Source organism: Huiozyma naganishii, chromosome 2, assembly GCF_000348985.1.
Source record: "Huiozyma naganishii CBS 8797 chromosome 2, complete genome".
In the NCBI taxonomy this organism is placed as follows: domain Eukaryota; kingdom Fungi; phylum Ascomycota; class Saccharomycetes; order Saccharomycetales; family Saccharomycetaceae; genus Huiozyma; species Huiozyma naganishii.
In genome coordinates this window covers 103,235-121,382 of record NC_035923.1, presented here as the reverse complement: position 1 = coordinate 121,382, position 18,148 = coordinate 103,235, and the positions used below count along the sequence as shown (strand labels likewise).

Below are 18,148 nucleotides of genomic sequence, written 5' to 3'. Positions count from 1 at the left end.
AGATGTCTTCAGCTGGTTGGATCACTGTCAAAATTATGCGCTTTTACTTACCTTAACTTAGCATTTCTTTCCCGCTCTCCAACAGAATCTCAACATTGGCCGCTGACGGGATTCATCATCATACTACGATAGGACTTATATGAAAAACTGTATCGGCTTCTCTAAACAGAACTATGTAGTGTACACAATACTATCTAGAGATATCTTCCAATATATTTTTCCAGTGAAAATGGAGAATTGTCACAACAGTATTTTTCACTGGAAAAATATATTGGAAGATATCTCTAGATAGTATTGTGTACACTACATAGTTCTGTTTAGAGAAGCCGATACAGTTTTCATATAAGTCCTATCGTAGTATGATGATGAATCCCGTCAGCGACCAGTAATATTGATTGGTGATGTCGGGTCAGACCTCGTTTGCTTGGGTTTGTCCGTTCGCTTGATGAAGCTTTGTGTCTTACTTGTCTTGTTAGTGTGGCACTTGACGCTAGTATAACAATGTCCAATTATATGTGGCTTGCGCCACAAACACAATTGACCATAGCTGGTATGAGAGGGCTGCGTATCTTGTAAGAGAATTGTATCTCGTGACTGTAAGCTGTGTTTTGTGACTAGTCTTGTAAGGGCCCCGTAATTTTTTTTTAAAAATTGTAAGCGCAAGTGGTTTAGTGGTAAAATCCAACGTTGCCATCGTTGGGCCCCCGGTTCGATTCCGGGCTTGCGCAAGTTATTTTTACACCTTTTATAGACGAAGTATAGTGTTCGAGCTTTTAAGCATAGTTCCCATAGTCTTCATCACTTTCAACCTTGACATTGCGGTAAATCGAGTAAGGAGTAAGCGTGGGAAATAAGGTTGCTCTATTTACATTTTTACCCTTGAAGGAAACGGTTATTAGCTCAGGTTTGGGTGAAATAATTTTTTTTTTGCTGCTACGTTGCTCACATCCCACCTGTAAACATGCTCTTCTCTATTTAACAGAGAACTGCGTCTCACGTCCAACTATTAACTCATCATTGCTGCTTCATACAGTAGCAAAACCAAAATGAGTGCACTAACAAGTTTCTGTTTCCTAAAAGGGTAATGTAATACTGAAATATTCGTGAGATCTTCAATTAGTGAAAAATTTCGATTTATTTGCAGAGTGCCAAGCGGAAGGTGCAACAACCTACAACCTTTGACGTTGTGATAGTTGCCACTGAAGCACTAATAGGGAGAATAGAGGGTTATTGATGTCGTCGCCATTCCCAAATGCGGCACCGTCTGGTGGTAGACCTTCCAATTCGTCGCCACCACGTTCATCCTTGGGTGCTGGCGGGTTTGGTAGCAGTTCTGGTTATGAGAATGATTCCCATATTGGTTCTAGAACCCAATTCCCAAGCTCTTCCCAACCCCAAGGTTATGGTGTGCCACCGCAGTTTAGTTCTCAAAGTGTGGCCAACGAGGATACCCTGGGCTCCTCCAATCCAGAGGAGGATCTTCCAATGCAGGGCTTAAGAAGAAGAACAGTCAATCACGTCAAAAAAGTGGACGATGTCACTGGTGAGAAGGTTCGTGAGGCATTTGAACAATTTCTTGAGGAATTTGCTATAACAAATGATGAGACTGGTGAACTCGAATCAGTTTATAAGGCTCAGATTGAGTTTATGAATGCCTACGATCTCAGTACTATCTATGTCGATTACAAGCATGTTTCAATCAGGGAAAACGGTGCGTTGGCGATGGCTATATCGGAGCAGTATTACCGGTTTCTACCATTTCTAGTCAAGGGTCTGAGAAGGGTTGTTAGAAAGTACGCCCCGGAACTACTTTTAACAAGTGATTCTGTTAATAGAGAAGCGACAGACGAAAACGAAGAAAAAGATGAGGATACGAACGGTGCCATTCCAAGTTCTCTACCAACCAACACGAAGCGGTCTGGCTTATCCACTCACACAACCAAGTCCACTACGACTACGACATCCCCAGATCAAACTGAACGAGTATTTCAAATTAGTTTTTTCAATCTACCCACTGTCCACCGCATTCGTGATGTTAAATCAGACAAGATTGGATCTTTGCTAACAATATCGGGGACAGTAACTAGAACTTCCGAGGTACGACCAGAACTATACAAGGCGAGTTTCACTTGTGACATGTGCCGTGCTATTGTCGACAACGTCGAACAGTCATTTAAATACACGGAACCTACGTTCTGTCCCAACCCGTCTTGTGAAAACAGGGCATTTTGGACTCTAAATGTGGCAAGATCAAAGTTTCTTGATTGGCAAAAAGTGAGAATTCAGGAAAATGCGAACGAGATTCCTAACGGGTCAATGCCCCGTACGCTGGATGTAATTTTGAGAGGAGACTGTGTGGAGAGAGCGAAACCAGGTGATAGATGTAGGTTCACGGGTACCGATATCGTTGTTCCTGATGTTACCCAGCTAGGTTTACCTGGTGTAAAACCGAGCTCCACGATGGATTCGAGAAGCATAGCCCGCTCTTCTGAAGGTTTAAATAGTGGGGTCACCGGTTTGCGCTCTTTAGGTGTTCGTGACTTGACCTATAAAATGAGCTTTTTAGCGTGTCATGTCATTAGCGTGGGATCGAACATTAACGATAATACATCACAAACTAATGAACAAGATACTGAAACAGAAGTTCAAATTGCTGCTAACATGCACGGCAATAATGTTTACCAAGACTACGAAAAGGACCAAGAACTTTTTTTAAACAGCTTAAACTCCAAAGAAATTAATGAGTTGAAAGAGATGGTTAAAGACGAGCACATATATGACAAACTGGTGAGATCCATCGCTCCTGCTGTCTGGGGCCATGAATCCGTCAAGAAAGGTATATTGTTGCAAATGTTGGGAGGTGTCCATAAGACAACTGTCGAAGGGATCCAACTGAGAGGTGACATCAATATTTGTGTTGTTGGTGACCCCTCCACATCGAAATCCCAATTTTTGAAGTATGTTTGTGCATTCGCACCAAGATCAGTATACACTTCTGGTAAAGCTTCTTCTGCAGCTGGTTTAACAGCAGCTGTTGTCAGAGACGAGGAAGGTGGAGACTATACCATTGAAGCAGGTGCTTTGATGCTGGCTGATAACGGGATCTGTTGTATTGATGAGTTTGACAAGATGGATATTTCAGACCAAGTTGCGATTCACGAAGCTATGGAACAGCAGACTATCTCCATTGCAAAAGCAGGTATTCATGCTACTCTTAATGCAAGAACATCTATTTTAGCTGCTGCTAATCCAATTGGGGGTAGATATAATAGAAAACTGTCGTTAAGAGGTAACCTGAATATGACTGCGCCAATCATGTCCAGATTTGATTTGTTTTTCGTCATTTTGGATGACTGTAACGAGAAAATCGATACTGAGCTGGCGTCTCACATCGTGGACTTGCATATGAAGCGCGATGATGCTATACAACCACCTTACACCGCTGAACAATTGCGTCGGTACATTAAATATGCGAGAACGTTCAAACCTATACTGACAAAGGAGGCACGTCAATTTCTAGTAAGCAGATATAAGGAGTTGAGAAACGACGATGCACAAGGGTACAGTAGATCCAGTTATAGAATTACGGTGAGACAATTAGAGAGTATGGTTAGATTATCGGAAGCTATAGCAAGGGCAAACTGTGTGGATGAAATCACCCCATCCTTTGTTGCAGAAGCTTACGATCTGTTAAGACAAAGTATTATTCGTGTTGACGTTGATGATATTGAAATAGAAGATGATGGAGAAGATTTTATTGATGGAGACGAATCGGAAAAAAGGAAGGAACCTCCAACAAATGCGCCAGATGAAAGTGCTCACGCGGAAACAGGCACGGTGGCTTCAGCGCCACCTGATACCGCTCCCCCTCCCAATGAACAAGAGCAACATGCGAAACACAAAGTATCAATCACATATGAAAAATATGTTTCTATGATGGATATGATTGTTCATAAAATCGCTGATGTTGAAAGAACGCAAGGTAACGAGATGACGGCCACGGAGATAGTAGATTGGTATTTGCTACAGAAGGAAAACGATTTGAATTCTGAAGATGAGTACTGGCAGGAACGTAAACTAGCATTCAAAGTATTGAAACGTCTTGTGAAAGATAGAATTCTAATGGAGATCCGTGGTACGAGGCAAGACCTGAGCGAAGAGTACAATGACCAAGACACAGGTCCAGGCGCTGATGTCAGTAAAGTCGTTTACGTGATTCATCCAAATTGCGAGATGCTAGACTCGATAGAGGAACATCAAGATGAGGAGGAAAGAGCAACTTGATGCTTCGCTAATTCTTAATAGCCCAGCTTATAACTTTTCGTGAAATGTAGTAAATAAATTGTATTATAAACGGTCTGTCATTACACGTCGAGATGCGTTACCTTCTAATTGGACCGGTAGTTGTTGATATATGTAGCAGGTGTACTTTATAAGTAACTATATATACTATGCTATCCCTAGACTTGAAACATTCAGAGACCGAATTCACTTGCCAAAGTCTCACTTAATCTCTTCAAACCTTCCTCCAATTTTTCAGGGCTCACAGCTGCGTATGTGCCTCTGAAAAAAATAATGTTTGGATTAGGGTTTTGCTTAGACGACGCTGGTTGTGCTGGAGTGGTATCACCTTCCGTGACGAACCAAACACCTGGGACAACCAAAACACCGTGTTTTACAACAGTTTCATAGATATGTTGTTCAACTTTAGCGGGATCGGAATCGAACTTAGTGGCAAAATCTGGGTGGGCAGACGCATCGATATTAACAGTAAAGAACATACCTGCGATTGGTGGGTTCACAGTGAAGATTGGACTCTCAGGCAAGTACTTGTTCAAGGCATCGATGGCACAATCACGTTTCAAATTGTACTCGTGACGTAGCTTAATCAACCAGTCTAGGTAACCTGACTGACCCCAGTTGTGGAGAGTAGTGGACACAATGGATTGTGTGAATCCTGCTGGTGCCTGAATCGTCATTTCATGCAGAGCAACGTATGCCGACAGCAATTTCTTCGAACCAGTAATCCAACCCAATCTGGTACCTGGTGCCAGCACCTTCGAGAAGGAGTCCATTCTGACGACACGCCCATCGGTGTCCACAGATAAGAAAGTCTTGGCCAAAGATTTTACAAATTCGTCATGAGTTGGAGTGGGTCTAGAGTACAACTTGTTTCTCTCGTCTTTGTCCTTGACGTACTCGTCAATCTGCAAGAAGTAGTATGGCTCGTCTTCAATAATAATGAAGTCGTGCTTTTGCGCAACTTTGTAGATTTTCTCCTTTCTATCATCGCTGAGCGAGCTACCAGTTGGGTTTTGACCCGTTGGAATGGTGTACAGCAGTTTTGGCTTTGGTGCACCTTCCGTCCAGTTATCCAAAATCTGTTCCAACTTTTCAGGAATGATACCGTGCTCGTCAATTGGGATTGGGAAGGTAATGATACCTTGAGCTTGCGCTGCAGCGAGACAAGACGAGAAAGAGTGCGCCTCAGCAAGGATGACGTCACCCTTATCGCAGAAGACCCTCAGTGTGGATTCCCAGGCGTTGGTGTTACCTGTGGTAGCGACAACGTCCCAGTCTGAGTACTGCATCTTGTGAATGATGTTGGTATGGTCTCTCAAGTAATCCATCAACTCTGGTTGACCTTGGGAAAACCCGTACTGTAAAGCTCTTGCAAATGGAACATCACCACCGTGAACTTTCTCATTCTTCTTCAATTGAGCAGTAATGAGCTCGTTGGTCTTTGGGTTGATTGGCGCTCCAATACCTTTCGCGAATGGGGGTTTTGGGGTGTTGACCACCATGTTGTCCCAGGGGAAGTAATCTGAGAGGGGCAACCCACCACCCAAGAAGATGATGTTAGGATCTTGGAACAAGTGAATGCAGGTTTTCAAGGGAGAGGGCTTACGCGCCTTTGCCTCCTCAGAGAAGAAGTGCGTCAAATCTTTGGATTCTGGTAAAGTCATTATTTTTGTGTATCTTCTTGATCAATTGATAATCTATTATTACACTAGCCACTATGCTGCCAAGATGTGTCACCAATACAGGAGTCAGACCGTTCTAGTAAAACTGCGGAAGCGGGATACAAGCTTATATTTGCAAGACTCTTATATATATATATATATATATATATATATATATTCACGTAAAGGTATTTCTCTCTGTTGAGTCACACTATTTTCACTTTTTGTTATCTTTTTTTTTCTTCGCACCGGAAGTTCGGCTATTCGCGGCTATTCGCGGATGTTCCAATATGGAAATAATTACTGTATTGGGACGCTGCTTTCCATATTTGGTAATTAAACCCGATATGGAAATGGGTTTTCCTGATGGGGTAGTAGTTTCTGGATTAGGAAATATGCAGGAATAAAAAATATACTCTCTCTTCTCGAGGCGTAATAAGTTAAGTGGTGGGCGGAGGATGTAAGCATCACCTTCTCTCTTTGAGTCAGTTCAAAGATTGAACAGGAGGAGACCGTTACTGGGGGTCGTTACGCATAATGTTTGGCTTTGATAGCGGGGTTTTGCATGTTCTGCTGTTGTGTTTGGCGGTAGTTACAGCTGGGAAAGCCGTTTTGAAAGATGAGTACCTTGTTGATCCAAAAGCGTTGCCAGGCTTCAATAAGTTGGGAATAGATGCACAGAAATTCCCCCTGATGTACGCTGGTCACATCGATGTTTTTGAACAACTGAAGAAGGAGTCTGACATGATACCCGAGGACTATGGCTATTTCTTCTGGAAGTTTGAGGACCCAGAGAATATTGAAAAGGGTAAACCGTTAATCTTCTGGCTGAACGGGGGGCCCGGGTGTTCGTCGATGGATGGTGCACTTGTTGAGAACGGACCGTTGCGTGTGGATTCTAAGGGAAACGTATACTTGAACAAGGGCTCGTGGCATTCGAGGGGTGACTTGGTGTTTACCGATCAACCAATTGGTACTGGCTTCTCTTCTCTTAATGATACCAACATGGATGCACAGTTTTTTGAGGACAGTTTAGACGGTGTTAGCGAAAGATTTATGGAATTCTTAATCAACTACATGAAAGTGTTCCCAGAAGACGCTGATAGAGAGATTATTCTTGCCGGTGAAAGCTATGCAGGGCAATACATCCCGTTTTTCGCAAACCGTATACTTGAGTATAATAAACAGGGGGACATCCAGCCAATAAATTTGATGACGCTGTTGATTGGGAACGGCTGGATCGATCCGACTACCCAATCGTTATCATATTTACCCTTCGCGTTGGACAATAAAGTGATAGATAAAAATGATGGACCAGTTTTCGAAATATTACTGAGAACACACGAATTATGCCAAAACCAAATTAACAGCGCCGAGTATGCTGGGTCATTTGAATTTCCAGAGTGTGAGAGATTGTTCAACAGACTCACTGAGGCGACTAGAGCACCTATTAAAGGTAACCAACTGAGCTGCGTTAACGTATACAACTATGAATTGGACGACACTTATCCATCCTGTGGGATGAATTGGCCCGCAGATATCCCCTTTATCAAGAAATTCTTGAACCAGGATTCCGTGAAACAGGCTTTGCACCTGGATAACAAACCTTGGATTACAGATTGGCGCGAATGTAACTCTAAAGTTGGGAAGGAGCTGACAAATAAAGAACTCAAGCCTTCTATCGAACTCCTGCCCTCTTTATTAGAAAGCGGTGTCGATATCATCTTGTTCAACGGGGACAAAGATATCATCTGTAACCACATCGGTGTCATGGACTCCATCAATAATATGCATTGGGGTGGGACAAAGGGGTTTTCAAGTGATGCAGAGGAATACGACTGGTATTACAGAAATCCGGTCTTAAATGATGATGAAATGGTTGGGTACGTGAAATATGACAGAAATTTGACCTTCATCAACGTTTTCAATGCCTCTCATATGGTCCCATACGATAAAGGCGAGGCCAGTAGAGGACTGTTGGATATATCCATGAATCAAATCCTTTTAGGGGAGTTGGGGAAAAGAACAGCATTAGTTAGCGGTGATGAACCTTTCATCTTCGATGATGAAGAGGGAACAGATGAGGAAGAGAATGAAGAGGAATTTGATAGTGATGATGAAGGTGACGATACAGATGAGAGTGATGACGAAGGTGACGATACAGATGAGAGTGACGACGAAGGAGAGGATGTGAGTGATGAAGACGATGATGATGAGGATAAGGAAGAAGAGGAAGAGGAAGATGATGAGGAAGAAAATGAGGAGGATCAAGAAGATGAGGAAAACGTGAATTATGGTGAAGAAAAGGCAGAAGATGCGATTAATCGCAAGGGTCTCGTCGTTGCAGCAATCTTTGCCACTTTCATTGCCGTTTTGCTATTGATAAAATTCCGCAATATCTTAAAACCAAAAATAATCTCTTTGATGAACACGCGCCCTTATAGCAGATTGAATGGACATAAAACAGTAACGTGGGCTGACGACCTTGAGATTGGTGAAATGGATTTTGAAATCAACGACGAAGAAGGTAACACAGCTGCTGAATCCTCCAAAACGGGCACTTCAAATCTCAAAAAAGCATATCAGCCTGAGTCTAAAGACGCTACGGCGAAGGGAACTGGCGATGATTCGATAGAGTTACAAGATTTATAGATCCTATACCAGCCAACTTATACAGTTCTAACTTTGTAAAAAAAGACCAAAGTTACAGCATCAGGAAACAAAATCTTACGTTATGACACCTCATTAATCAAGGGAAGCACCGTACTAAAACAGTGTTTATCTCATGCTTTGGCTATTGAAAGTTTTCCATTATATATATAGATGTATTTATAACGCAAAAATATTCTCAAATGGGAGTTATATAAACAAGGGTGGGCAAAGACATGACATGCTGTGGGATTTTGCTATGGTATCATAATTTTGGAATCTTCATACTCTTGGAGATCATACCGCAACCGTGGATAAAAAATAGCAGAACGATTGGGTGGAACTCGAAATACTGACCTTCTCTCACAATGCCAAACGGCAATTTATCGAATATCAAGCCCTTAGCAACAAGACAGACCATCAACAACACCAGCACTAGGGATGTTGGCATGGGAAACCCCTCAAAAAACTTTGACTTACCAGTCAAATCCTTTGGTAGTTGCCCGACTGTTACGTTGAATCTTGCCAATCTTGCCAACCCACAGAGCACGAAAAACGACAGCACAAACACGTCCAGCGTCGACTGTATGCCAATTGCGAATGCGGTGGTTGCAGGTGCCACTCCGAAGGAGACTAGGTCAGCTAGCGAATCTAATTCTTGACCCATCAAGGAGGACCTATGTCTTAGACGTGCCACACGCCCGTCCAGAAAATCGAAGCACATACCTAGGAATATGAAGAAGTAAGCACGTTGCATGTAGTGTGGTTTACCTGTCAAAGTAAATCTCAGACAAGATATGATCGAGTAGAAACCAGAGAAACCGTTCAGCATGGTGATATAATCGGCCATGTGTAGATTTCTGATCATGCTGAAATGGTGGGCATCACTTGTAAAATTGGCGATATCCGTCTCGTTGGGTGGCGCCAGAGGAGATGTATCGAATGACAAAAGACTCGACGACCGTCTCAGTCTTCTCTCAGGGATATCAATGTCGCTTTCAGAATCGCTGCTGCTTCCCACGTCACTTGCGCATCTCGAGCTTGCCCTGTCGTTATTTCTCTTTGTTACTTTAGACATCTTCTATTTAAATTCCCCTCGTTTGTCGTATCAGCTGTGAACTGTGTGTTTTACTTAATATTGAAGAGTACAAGGTAAATTGTATCACCTACCAGGACACAATGTAAGCAAACGCGAAACTATTTCGAGAAACTGTTCGTTATATACCTGTTGACAGCGACGGTTTACCACATGGCTTCGATGTAGAACTAAAAAAAAAAACAAACTGTCAGTGAAAAAAAAGAGAGAGAAAAAGAGGTAGAATGTGCTTTTTGTAAAGTAGGTTTCATCACACGTTAAGATATAGAAGAGATACGTAACATATATAAATATAAAGAAGATACACAAAAGAATATGAACTAAAAGGGAGGAGGGTGGCACAGGGAACGGTCACTTCCCAAGTTTCTCCAAAACCGAGGTACTGGAGGACCCGCCCAGTCTTTCGTCCGTCTCGTACCCTCTCGACAACATGGTGGTCAACATCGCATGGTAGGGTGGTTTCCCAGCCCCATCCGGCTCGGTCGGGTTGTTCTTGACCACCTCGTTGAAATAATTGTGGTATATGTCCCCGTCGAAATAGCCAATTGGAGCGTTCAACATTTGGTCAGGCAGTTCGAAGGCATCGGTCAGCGCGATACAGTTTTGCCGGATCTTGGGGAGTAGTTCCAACAATTTTGGCTGGACTAAAGTGGTGATCTGGCTGGGCGTGAAGATCTTGAACTGCTGGAATTCTCCGGAAAACTTGTCGATAAAGTAGACGGAGTACAGCTTAAAGACATCCCATAGGGCCTCCTTGGTGGCCTCATCCTTAACTGGGGACGCGTTATCGCTTAACTTCTCGTAGTAAGCCTTCAACATTGTGTGGAAGGCATGAAACTTGGATACTAGGATCAGCAGCTTTGTTATTCTTTCGAAGTCCTTGGTCTTTTGGATCGTCTTCCCGATATGGACGAGCAGGCTCACGAGCGCTATAGACCAGACCTCGACGTACGAGCTCAAGTCGTCGTCAACCAAATCAGCCTCTGCTTCGTGGGTGTACACCTGCCTGATGAAATTGGGGTCCAAGTAGTCGAAAAGGTCTGAGTCCAGCTCCTCGTCGAACTTACCCTTTGTGGCCGCGTCCACGAATTTCTTGAGAATGGATTTTGCGGACGTTAGGGAAAGAATGTTGTTGTCACCTTCCCAGGTGCATTGCACAACCCAATCGTTGTACCCCTTACCAAACCCGTTGTACTGAGAATACCCATGTCCACCGCAGCACTGTCTCAACTCATCGATCAAGTTGGCGACAAGCCAGGTGTTTGTTGCCTTTAAACTTGCGCTCGATATGAACAAATTCTTCAACTTGGCGCTAACCGTCTTCAAACCTTTGTCGTTTTTGTTTGAGGAGACAGAGTACAGTTCGTCTAGTGTTGAGTAGTACGTGCTCATCAAATTGAAAGCCGCGGGGGACACCATATACGCGATGGCCAACTGAGGGAGCACTCTGTACTGGTGCAGTGAGTAGTCAATCAACTGAGACTCCTCTGCGCCCTTTGTGCTTGCGAATTGCTGCCTCCCAACTGAGTACCTCGTGGCGATGGTAACAAACTTGGATCCGAACCTGAACGAGTCCATGACCATGTTCACCCTACCGCTCAGCAGGGCTGAATACCCTGAGATCTGATCGAGTTGCGGCTCAATGTTCACTTGCACGTCTTTACCGTCTTCAGTGGGGGTCACTTTGGCGAACCTAGAAAGCATGTACTCTCTTGGGATCACAACGTTTCTGAACTGGATCCAACCGTTGTCGATACCGTCTCTGCCCATTTTTTTGCCAATGTCCCCGATGGTGATCCCTGGAAGCAACTGGAAGTTGACAGGGTCCCGTAAGGGCACAACGAAAGTTTTCACACCGTAGTCCTTACCCTTGACGATAAGCCTAGCGTATACTGCGGAGTGTGTCGCTGAGTGTGCGGCGCCCCCAATCCACCATTTAGTCGCTGTGAGGTCCGGGGTGTTAATGGTGAATGTGTCCGTGTTTTGATTGTACGTTGCCCGTGTTTGCAAGTTTGCGACGTTTGACCCGTGCCCAAGTTCGGTCATTGCAAAGCAGCCGTAGATACCCTTCAATAGAACAGCCCCGCGTTCCTGTAGCCAGTACTTGATCTGCTCGTCAGTACCGTTCCCCTTGATACAGTTACCAAAGAGCCCCAAGTGGACCCCAACCCTGGTGGACAACTGCGGGTCGATGTTTGCCAGCAGGGACAGTCTCTTATCGAATATTGATAGGTCCTTGTTACTCAAAGGTGGCAGACTGCCACTGTCCTCTTGCAAAGACTGGAACAGGTCCGTCCCCTTGAAGTGTTGTCTCACTGTCTTGATATCTTCCTCCATGTACAAAGCGAGCCTTGCGATCTTCTTCACCGTGTTTTCCCTCTCTTGCAGTTTCTCCTGTTCGTAGTACCCAGTGTCACATTTCAAAACGGGGTCATTAACGATCTGGTCGATCAGCTCATGTGTCAACTGTCTCTGCTCCGGAGAGGACTCCAAGAAAGTGTTAATCTCATCTGTCTTCAACTGCGACCGCTCCCGCTCCGTACGCAAAAGCCGCACGGGCTCAAACACGGGCTGCGATGTATCTGTCGAAGAAACTCTCGTCATTTAAAATATCTGTCAAAACTCTATGTGTGTTTGTTTCCGGGACTCCAACTGCAAAGAACAAAACCGAGAAGAACAAATAACAGGGAAGATCAATATTATCCAATCTACTTCTTCCCTTTATATATATACCGTCCCTTTTCCCTTTTGCCGCCCAGAACCGCTGTTTTCCCCAACGGCCCTCTTTTCGTTGGGGAAAAATAAGTCTTTCGGAGAAAAGCGAAGTTTCCGACGAGCTGTCTGCGGTGTGGTAGCGCCGTGCCGCTTTTCCAAAAAATGGTAGCGCCATTGGGTAGACGGCGCTACCATTCAAAGCCCTAATTACTTGTTGAAGTTCAACCCTAATTTGCAAGTGTTACCCGCTTGTTAGTTTTTTTCCAGTTTTTCCCCGTTTTTCATCGCTTTTCACGGAAACCTCAAGTGTTAAGCCCTGTTTCTGCTGTCGAGTCCAGAACAGTTGTTCACAAATCACACACATATACTACAGTGTTTTCCGTAACTACTCTCCCCACCACTCCAGCACATCAAGCGCTCGTTTTCTTACTGCTACTCTACTATCGCCTTGTCCGCTTTCAATCGGTTTGAATATAGCGTTGTATCTTTCACCTCGACTTTCTTCCCCCCCCCTCTTTTGAACAGGTTTTTTTTGGTTTCTGATATTAACTAAGAGGAAACCACAAACTAAATAAAGAGATACAGAGAGGCGACACTTTTACACTCACACACACGTCAACAACGACAACAACAACATGAGCGATCTGCCAATTGAATTCACAGAACTGGTGGACTTGACCGCTCTAGGGATTTCCCCTCAATCCCTAGACTTCAGGTCCACCACGTTCGAGAGTGATCATTTCGTCACCGTGAGAGAATCGCAGGATGGTCACAACTCGGTCGCGATCGTCGATCTTGCAGATAACAACGCCGTCACGAGGAAGAACATGGGCGGGGACTCTGCGATCATGCACCCAACACAGAAAGTCATCTGTGTCAGAGCCAATGGGACCATCGTCCAAATATTCAACTTGGAGACGAAAACTAAGCTCAAATCCTTCACGCTGGATGAACCTGCTATCTTCTGGAAATGGGTCAGTGACGACGTGCTTGTGTTCGTCACAGCAAGGGCTATTCTTACTTGCTCCGTGTTTGACGGGAACGTCAACAGCAAGCCACAGATGCTCACGCAGAGACACCAGAACTTGAACAACTGCCAGATCATCAACGTCGTGGCAAACAAGAAACTAGACTGGTTTGCCACTGTTGGTATCATCCAAGAGAACGGCCACATTGGAGGGAAGATCCAATTGTACTCCAAACAACGTAACATATCCCAGGCTATCGACGGCCACGTCGCCATCTTCAGTGAAATCTTCATGGAGGGCAACGGGTCAGAGAAGCTGCAGATCTTTGTCACGGGGACCAGGAACACCGCCACGGGTGCTGGTGAATTGAGAATCATCGAGATCGACCACAACGCTGCTGCACCAGTACAGTACGCAAAAAAATCTGCAGATATCTTCTTCCCAGCAGACGCAAGCAACGATTTCCCCATTGCGTTGAAAGTGTCCGAGAAGTACGGGATCATCTACATCCTAACCAAATACGGGTTCATCCACCTGTACGAGTTGGAAACGGGGACCAATCTTTTCGTCAACAGAATTACCGCAGAATCCGTCTTCACCGCAGCATCATACCACGACAACAACGGTATCGCATGCATCAACAAGAAGGGTCAAGTCCTTGCAGTGGAGATCTCCACCTCCCAGATTGTTCCCTACATCCTGGAGAAACTGTCCAATGTCACTTTGGCACTCACAGTAGCCAAGAGAGGTGGCCTCCCAGGTGCAGACGACTTGTTCAGCAAACAGTTCGAAACACTGCTGCAACAGGGGGATTACCAAAACGCAGCAAAAGTCGCCGCGTCCTCCCAGTCGCTGAGAAACAGTAACACCATCAACAGATTGAAAAATGTTCAAGCTGCTCCAGGCGCCATCTCGCCAATCCTACTGTACTTTTCCACTCTGCTAGACACGGGTAAACTGAACAAAGAGGAGACCATCGAACTGGCTAGACCCGTCCTGCAACAGGACAGGAAGCAACTGTTTGAAAAATGGTTGAAGGAGGACAAACTCGAATGTTCAGAGGAGCTCGGTGACATCGTCAAACCGTTCGATACCACTTTGGCCCTGGCTTGCTACCTAAGGGCCAACTCCCATGCGGAGGTAATAACCTGCCTTGCTGAATTGCAACAATTTGACAAGATTATCCCTTACGCGGAAAAGGTCTCCTACCAACCAAACTTCTTGGTCTTACTGGCAAACATCATTAGAACTTCACCAGACAGAGCCTCCGAGTTTGCAATCTCGTTGTTGCAGAACCCAGCTGTAGCTTCGGGTTTGGATATCGAAAAGATCGCAGACCTGTTCTTCTCTCAGAACCACATCCAACAAGGTACTTCCTTGTTGTTGGATGCTTTGAAGGCGGATACCCCAGACCAAGGCCATCTACAAACCCGTGTTTTGGAGGTCAACCTACTACACGCCCCACAAGTCGCAGACGCCATCCTCGGGAACAACATTTTTTCCCACTACGATAAACCCACTATCGCGTCATTGGCTGAAAAGGCAGGGTTGTTCCAAAGGGCTTTGGAAAACTACACGGATCTTCCAGACTTGAAGAGATGCATTGTGCATACTTCGGCCCTACCTGTTGATTGGATTGTCGGATTCTTCGGTAAGTTGAACGTTGAACAATCGTTGACCTGTTTGAAAGCGTTGATGGACAATAACCTCCAAGCTAATACGCAAATTGTAGTCCAAGTGGCAACCAAGTTTTCCGATCTGATTGGCTCCAATGTGTTGATTAAGTTGTTCGAGGATTACAAAGCCACCGAAGGATTGTACTATTACTTGGCGTCTTTGGTTAACTTGACTGAGGACAAGGATGTTGTTTACAAATATATTGAGGCTGCTGCCAAAATGGGTCAGAGTAACGAAATTGAAAGAATTGTTAGAAGTAACAACGTCTACGATCCAGAGAGAGTCAAGAACTTTTTGAAGGATGCCAATTTACCAGACCAGCTACCTTTTGTTATCGTTTGTGACCGTTTCGATTTTGTCCACGAGATGATCCTACATTTGTACAAATCTCAAAACTTGAAGTTTATCGAAACTTATGTGCAGCAAGTCAACCCATCCAAGACCCCTGACGTTGTTGGCGCCTTGATCGACATGGACTGTGATGAGAAATTTATCCAGGGCTTACTGGATTCTGTTCTAGGTCAGGTCCCAATCGACGATCTGACCACTGAAGTGGAGAAGAAGAACAGATTGAAGCTGCTACTGCCATATCTTGAGAAGAGCTTAGCTCAAGGGTCTCAAGATCGAGCTATTTTCAATGCTCTTGCCAAAATCTACATTGATTCTAACAATTCTCCAGAGAAATTTTTGAAGGAAAACGACCAGTACGATACTTTGAACGTTGGTCTTTACTGTGAAAAAAGAGACCCATACCTTGCCTACATCGCTTACGATAAGGGGTCCAACGACGACGACTTGATCAGAATCACCAACGAAAACGACATGTACAAATACCAAGCAAGGTACTTACTGAAGCGTTCAGATTTGAATTTGTGGAACAAAGTCCTAGACGCTGAGAATATCCATAGAAGACAACTGATTGACTCTGTGATCTCCGTCGGTATTCCTGAATTGACTGACCCTGAACCAGTTTCTTTAACTGTCCAAGCGTTCATGACTAACGGTTTGAAGTTAGAACTGATCGAATTATTGGAAAAGATCATCCTGGAGCCTTCTCCTTTCAATGACAATGTTGCGCTGCAAGGCCTACTGCTTCTGTCAGCAATCAAGTACGAACCAGCCAAGGTTGCGACTTACATTGAAAAATTGGACAACTATGACGCGGATGAAATTGCCCCATTATGTATCGAACACGATTTGAAGGAGGAAGCATTCGAAATCTATGACAAACACGAGATGCACAGCAAGGCTTTGACAGTTCTAGTTGAAGAAATTATGTCTCTGGATAGAGCTGCGACATATGTTGATAAGATCAACACACCGGAATTGTGGTCGCAACTTGGTACGTCCCAATTAGACGGGTTGCGTATTCCTGACGCCCTTGACTCCTACATCAAAGCCAACGATCCATCTAATTACGAGAACGTTATTGAGATTGCTGAACATGCTGGCAAGTACGAGGAGTTGATTCCTTACTTGGTGATGGCCAGAAAGACCTTAAAAGAATCTAAGATAGACGGGTCATTGATTTTATGCTACGCCAGACTTGACAGAATCCAGGACATTGAGAATATGTTGCATGGGTCGAGTGCCGCTAATTTGAACCTGGTCGGTGATCAATTACTAGAGAGTGAGAACTACCAAGCTGCTAAATTGTGTTTCAGTGCAGTATCTAACTACTCTAAACTATCATCCACCCTTGTTTACCTAGGTGATTACCAAGCAGCAGTCGACACAGCTAGAAAGGCTTCAAACATCAAGGTGTGGAAGTTGGTAAACGACGCCTGTATTGACCAAAAAGAATTTAGATTGGCCCAGATTTGTGGCTTAAACTTGATTGTACATGCCGAAGAGTTAGACGCGTTGGTTGAGAAGTACGAAGCCAATGGATATTTCGAGGAGTTGATATCATTGTTCGAGGTTGGTCTAGGTTTGGAAAGAGCTCATATGGGTATGTTTACCGAATTGGCTATCCTGTACTGTAAATATGACAGTGCCAAGGTCTTTGAACACTTGAAGTTATTCTGGTCTAGACTAAACATTCCAAAGGCAATTAGAGCTGTGGAAGACGCCCACTTGTGGCAGGAGCTGATTTTCCTATATGCTCATTACGATGAGTGGGACAATGCTGCGCTAGCTTTGATTGAAAAGTCAACCAAGGACTTTGACCACGACTACTTCAAGGAGGTTATTGTTAAGATTTCGAATTTGGAAATATACTACAAGGCAATCAACTTTTATGTGAAAGAGCACCCATCTTTATTGGTGGATCTTCTTTCTGTTTTGACACCAAGATTGGATATTCCAAGAACTGTGAAGATCTTCGCAAAATCTGATAACTTGCCGTTGATTAAAGCCTTCCTGATAAACGTGTTGCCAAAAAACAACTCTGTTGTTAACCAGGCTTATCACGATATCATGGTTGAAGAGGAAGACTACAAGTCTTTGGAAGATGCCATTAACTCTTACGACAAATTTGACCAGCTAGCACTTGCTGCTCGTTTGGAAACACACTCTTTGATTTTCTTCAGAAAAATTGCGGCTTTATTGTATCGTAGAAACAAAAAGTGGACAAAGAGTTTGGCAATTTTGAAGGAAGATCAGTTATGGAAGGATGCAATTGAAACAGCCTCCATTTCTCAAGACGAGAAGGTCGTCCAGCAACTATTGACGTATTTCGTCGACACTGGCAACAAGGAAGCCTACGTTGCCCTTCTCTACATTGCTTACAACTTAGTGAGGTACGACCAAGTATTAGAATTATCGTGGTTGAATAACCTCTCTGATTACACAAAGCCATACGAGATATCGATCAAAAAGGAACAGAACGACAAAATCAACGAGCTTTCTAAAAAATTTGCAGAAAATGGAAGTATTGGTAATGGGAACGCCGACGGCGAACCTTTAATGCTAACCAGCGGAGCAATGTACGGACAATCGACAGGGTATTAAATGCCCTATGTTGTGCTGCAAGATGATTTGCTGACATAATCTGAGGGGGTTATGAAAGCTTAGGGATCTTCTTGCCACCACCGAGTGTTTCAATAAGAGACTTTTTTCTCAAACCTGTCTCGAAGCAA

At 44.2% G+C, this 18,148-nt stretch overlaps 6 protein-coding genes and 1 non-coding gene across 7 annotated transcripts; 4 read left to right on the top strand and 3 right to left on the bottom strand.

Moving 5' to 3' along the window:
- Window positions 1-657: 657 nt before the first annotated feature.
- KNAG0Btrna10G lies at window positions 658-728 on the top strand. Its single transcript has one exon. It is a non-coding gene; the product is annotated as a tRNA-Gly (tRNA).
- A 505-nt stretch (window positions 729-1,233) lies between these two features.
- On the top strand, window positions 1,234-4,284 carry MCM6 (MCM DNA helicase complex subunit MCM6; the record flags this gene model as incomplete). Its single annotated transcript, XM_022611343.1, has 1 exon — window positions 1,234-4,284. The coding sequence occupies one exon, from the start codon at window positions 1,234-1,236 to the stop codon at window positions 4,282-4,284; it is 3,051 nt and encodes a 1,016-aa protein (XP_022462761.1).
- Window positions 4,285-4,475: 191 nt separating this feature from the next.
- ARO8 (bifunctional 2-aminoadipate transaminase/aromatic-amino-acid:2-oxoglutarate transaminase) lies at window positions 4,476-5,966 on the bottom strand (the record flags this gene model as incomplete). Its single annotated transcript, XM_022611342.1, has 1 exon — window positions 4,476-5,966. The coding sequence occupies one exon, from the start codon at window positions 5,964-5,966 to the stop codon at window positions 4,476-4,478; it is 1,491 nt and encodes a 496-aa protein (XP_022462760.1).
- A 534-nt stretch (window positions 5,967-6,500) lies between these two features.
- Window positions 6,501-8,615, top strand: KEX1 (serine-type carboxypeptidase; the record flags this gene model as incomplete). The annotated part of the gene is made up of 1 exon (XM_022611341.1): window positions 6,501-8,615. One exon carries the CDS (start codon window positions 6,501-6,503, stop codon window positions 8,613-8,615), a length of 2,115 nt encoding a protein of 704 aa, XP_022462759.1.
- A 262-nt stretch (window positions 8,616-8,877) lies between these two features.
- On the bottom strand, window positions 8,878-9,690 carry KNAG0B00640 (uncharacterized protein; the record flags this gene model as incomplete). Its single annotated transcript, XM_022611340.1, has 1 exon — window positions 8,878-9,690. One exon carries the CDS (start codon window positions 9,688-9,690, stop codon window positions 8,878-8,880), a length of 813 nt encoding a protein of 270 aa, XP_022462758.1.
- Window positions 9,691-10,059: 369 nt separating this feature from the next.
- Window positions 10,060-12,312, bottom strand: POX1 (acyl-CoA oxidase; the record flags this gene model as incomplete). Its single annotated transcript, XM_022611339.1, has 1 exon — window positions 10,060-12,312. The coding sequence occupies one exon, from the start codon at window positions 12,310-12,312 to the stop codon at window positions 10,060-10,062; it is 2,253 nt and encodes a 750-aa protein (XP_022462757.1).
- Window positions 12,313-13,058: 746 nt separating this feature from the next.
- On the top strand, window positions 13,059-18,020 carry CHC1 (clathrin heavy chain; the record flags this gene model as incomplete). Its single annotated transcript, XM_022611337.1, has 1 exon — window positions 13,059-18,020. One exon carries the CDS (start codon window positions 13,059-13,061, stop codon window positions 18,018-18,020), a length of 4,962 nt encoding a protein of 1,653 aa, XP_022462756.1.
- Window positions 18,021-18,148: the final 128 nt, after the last annotated feature.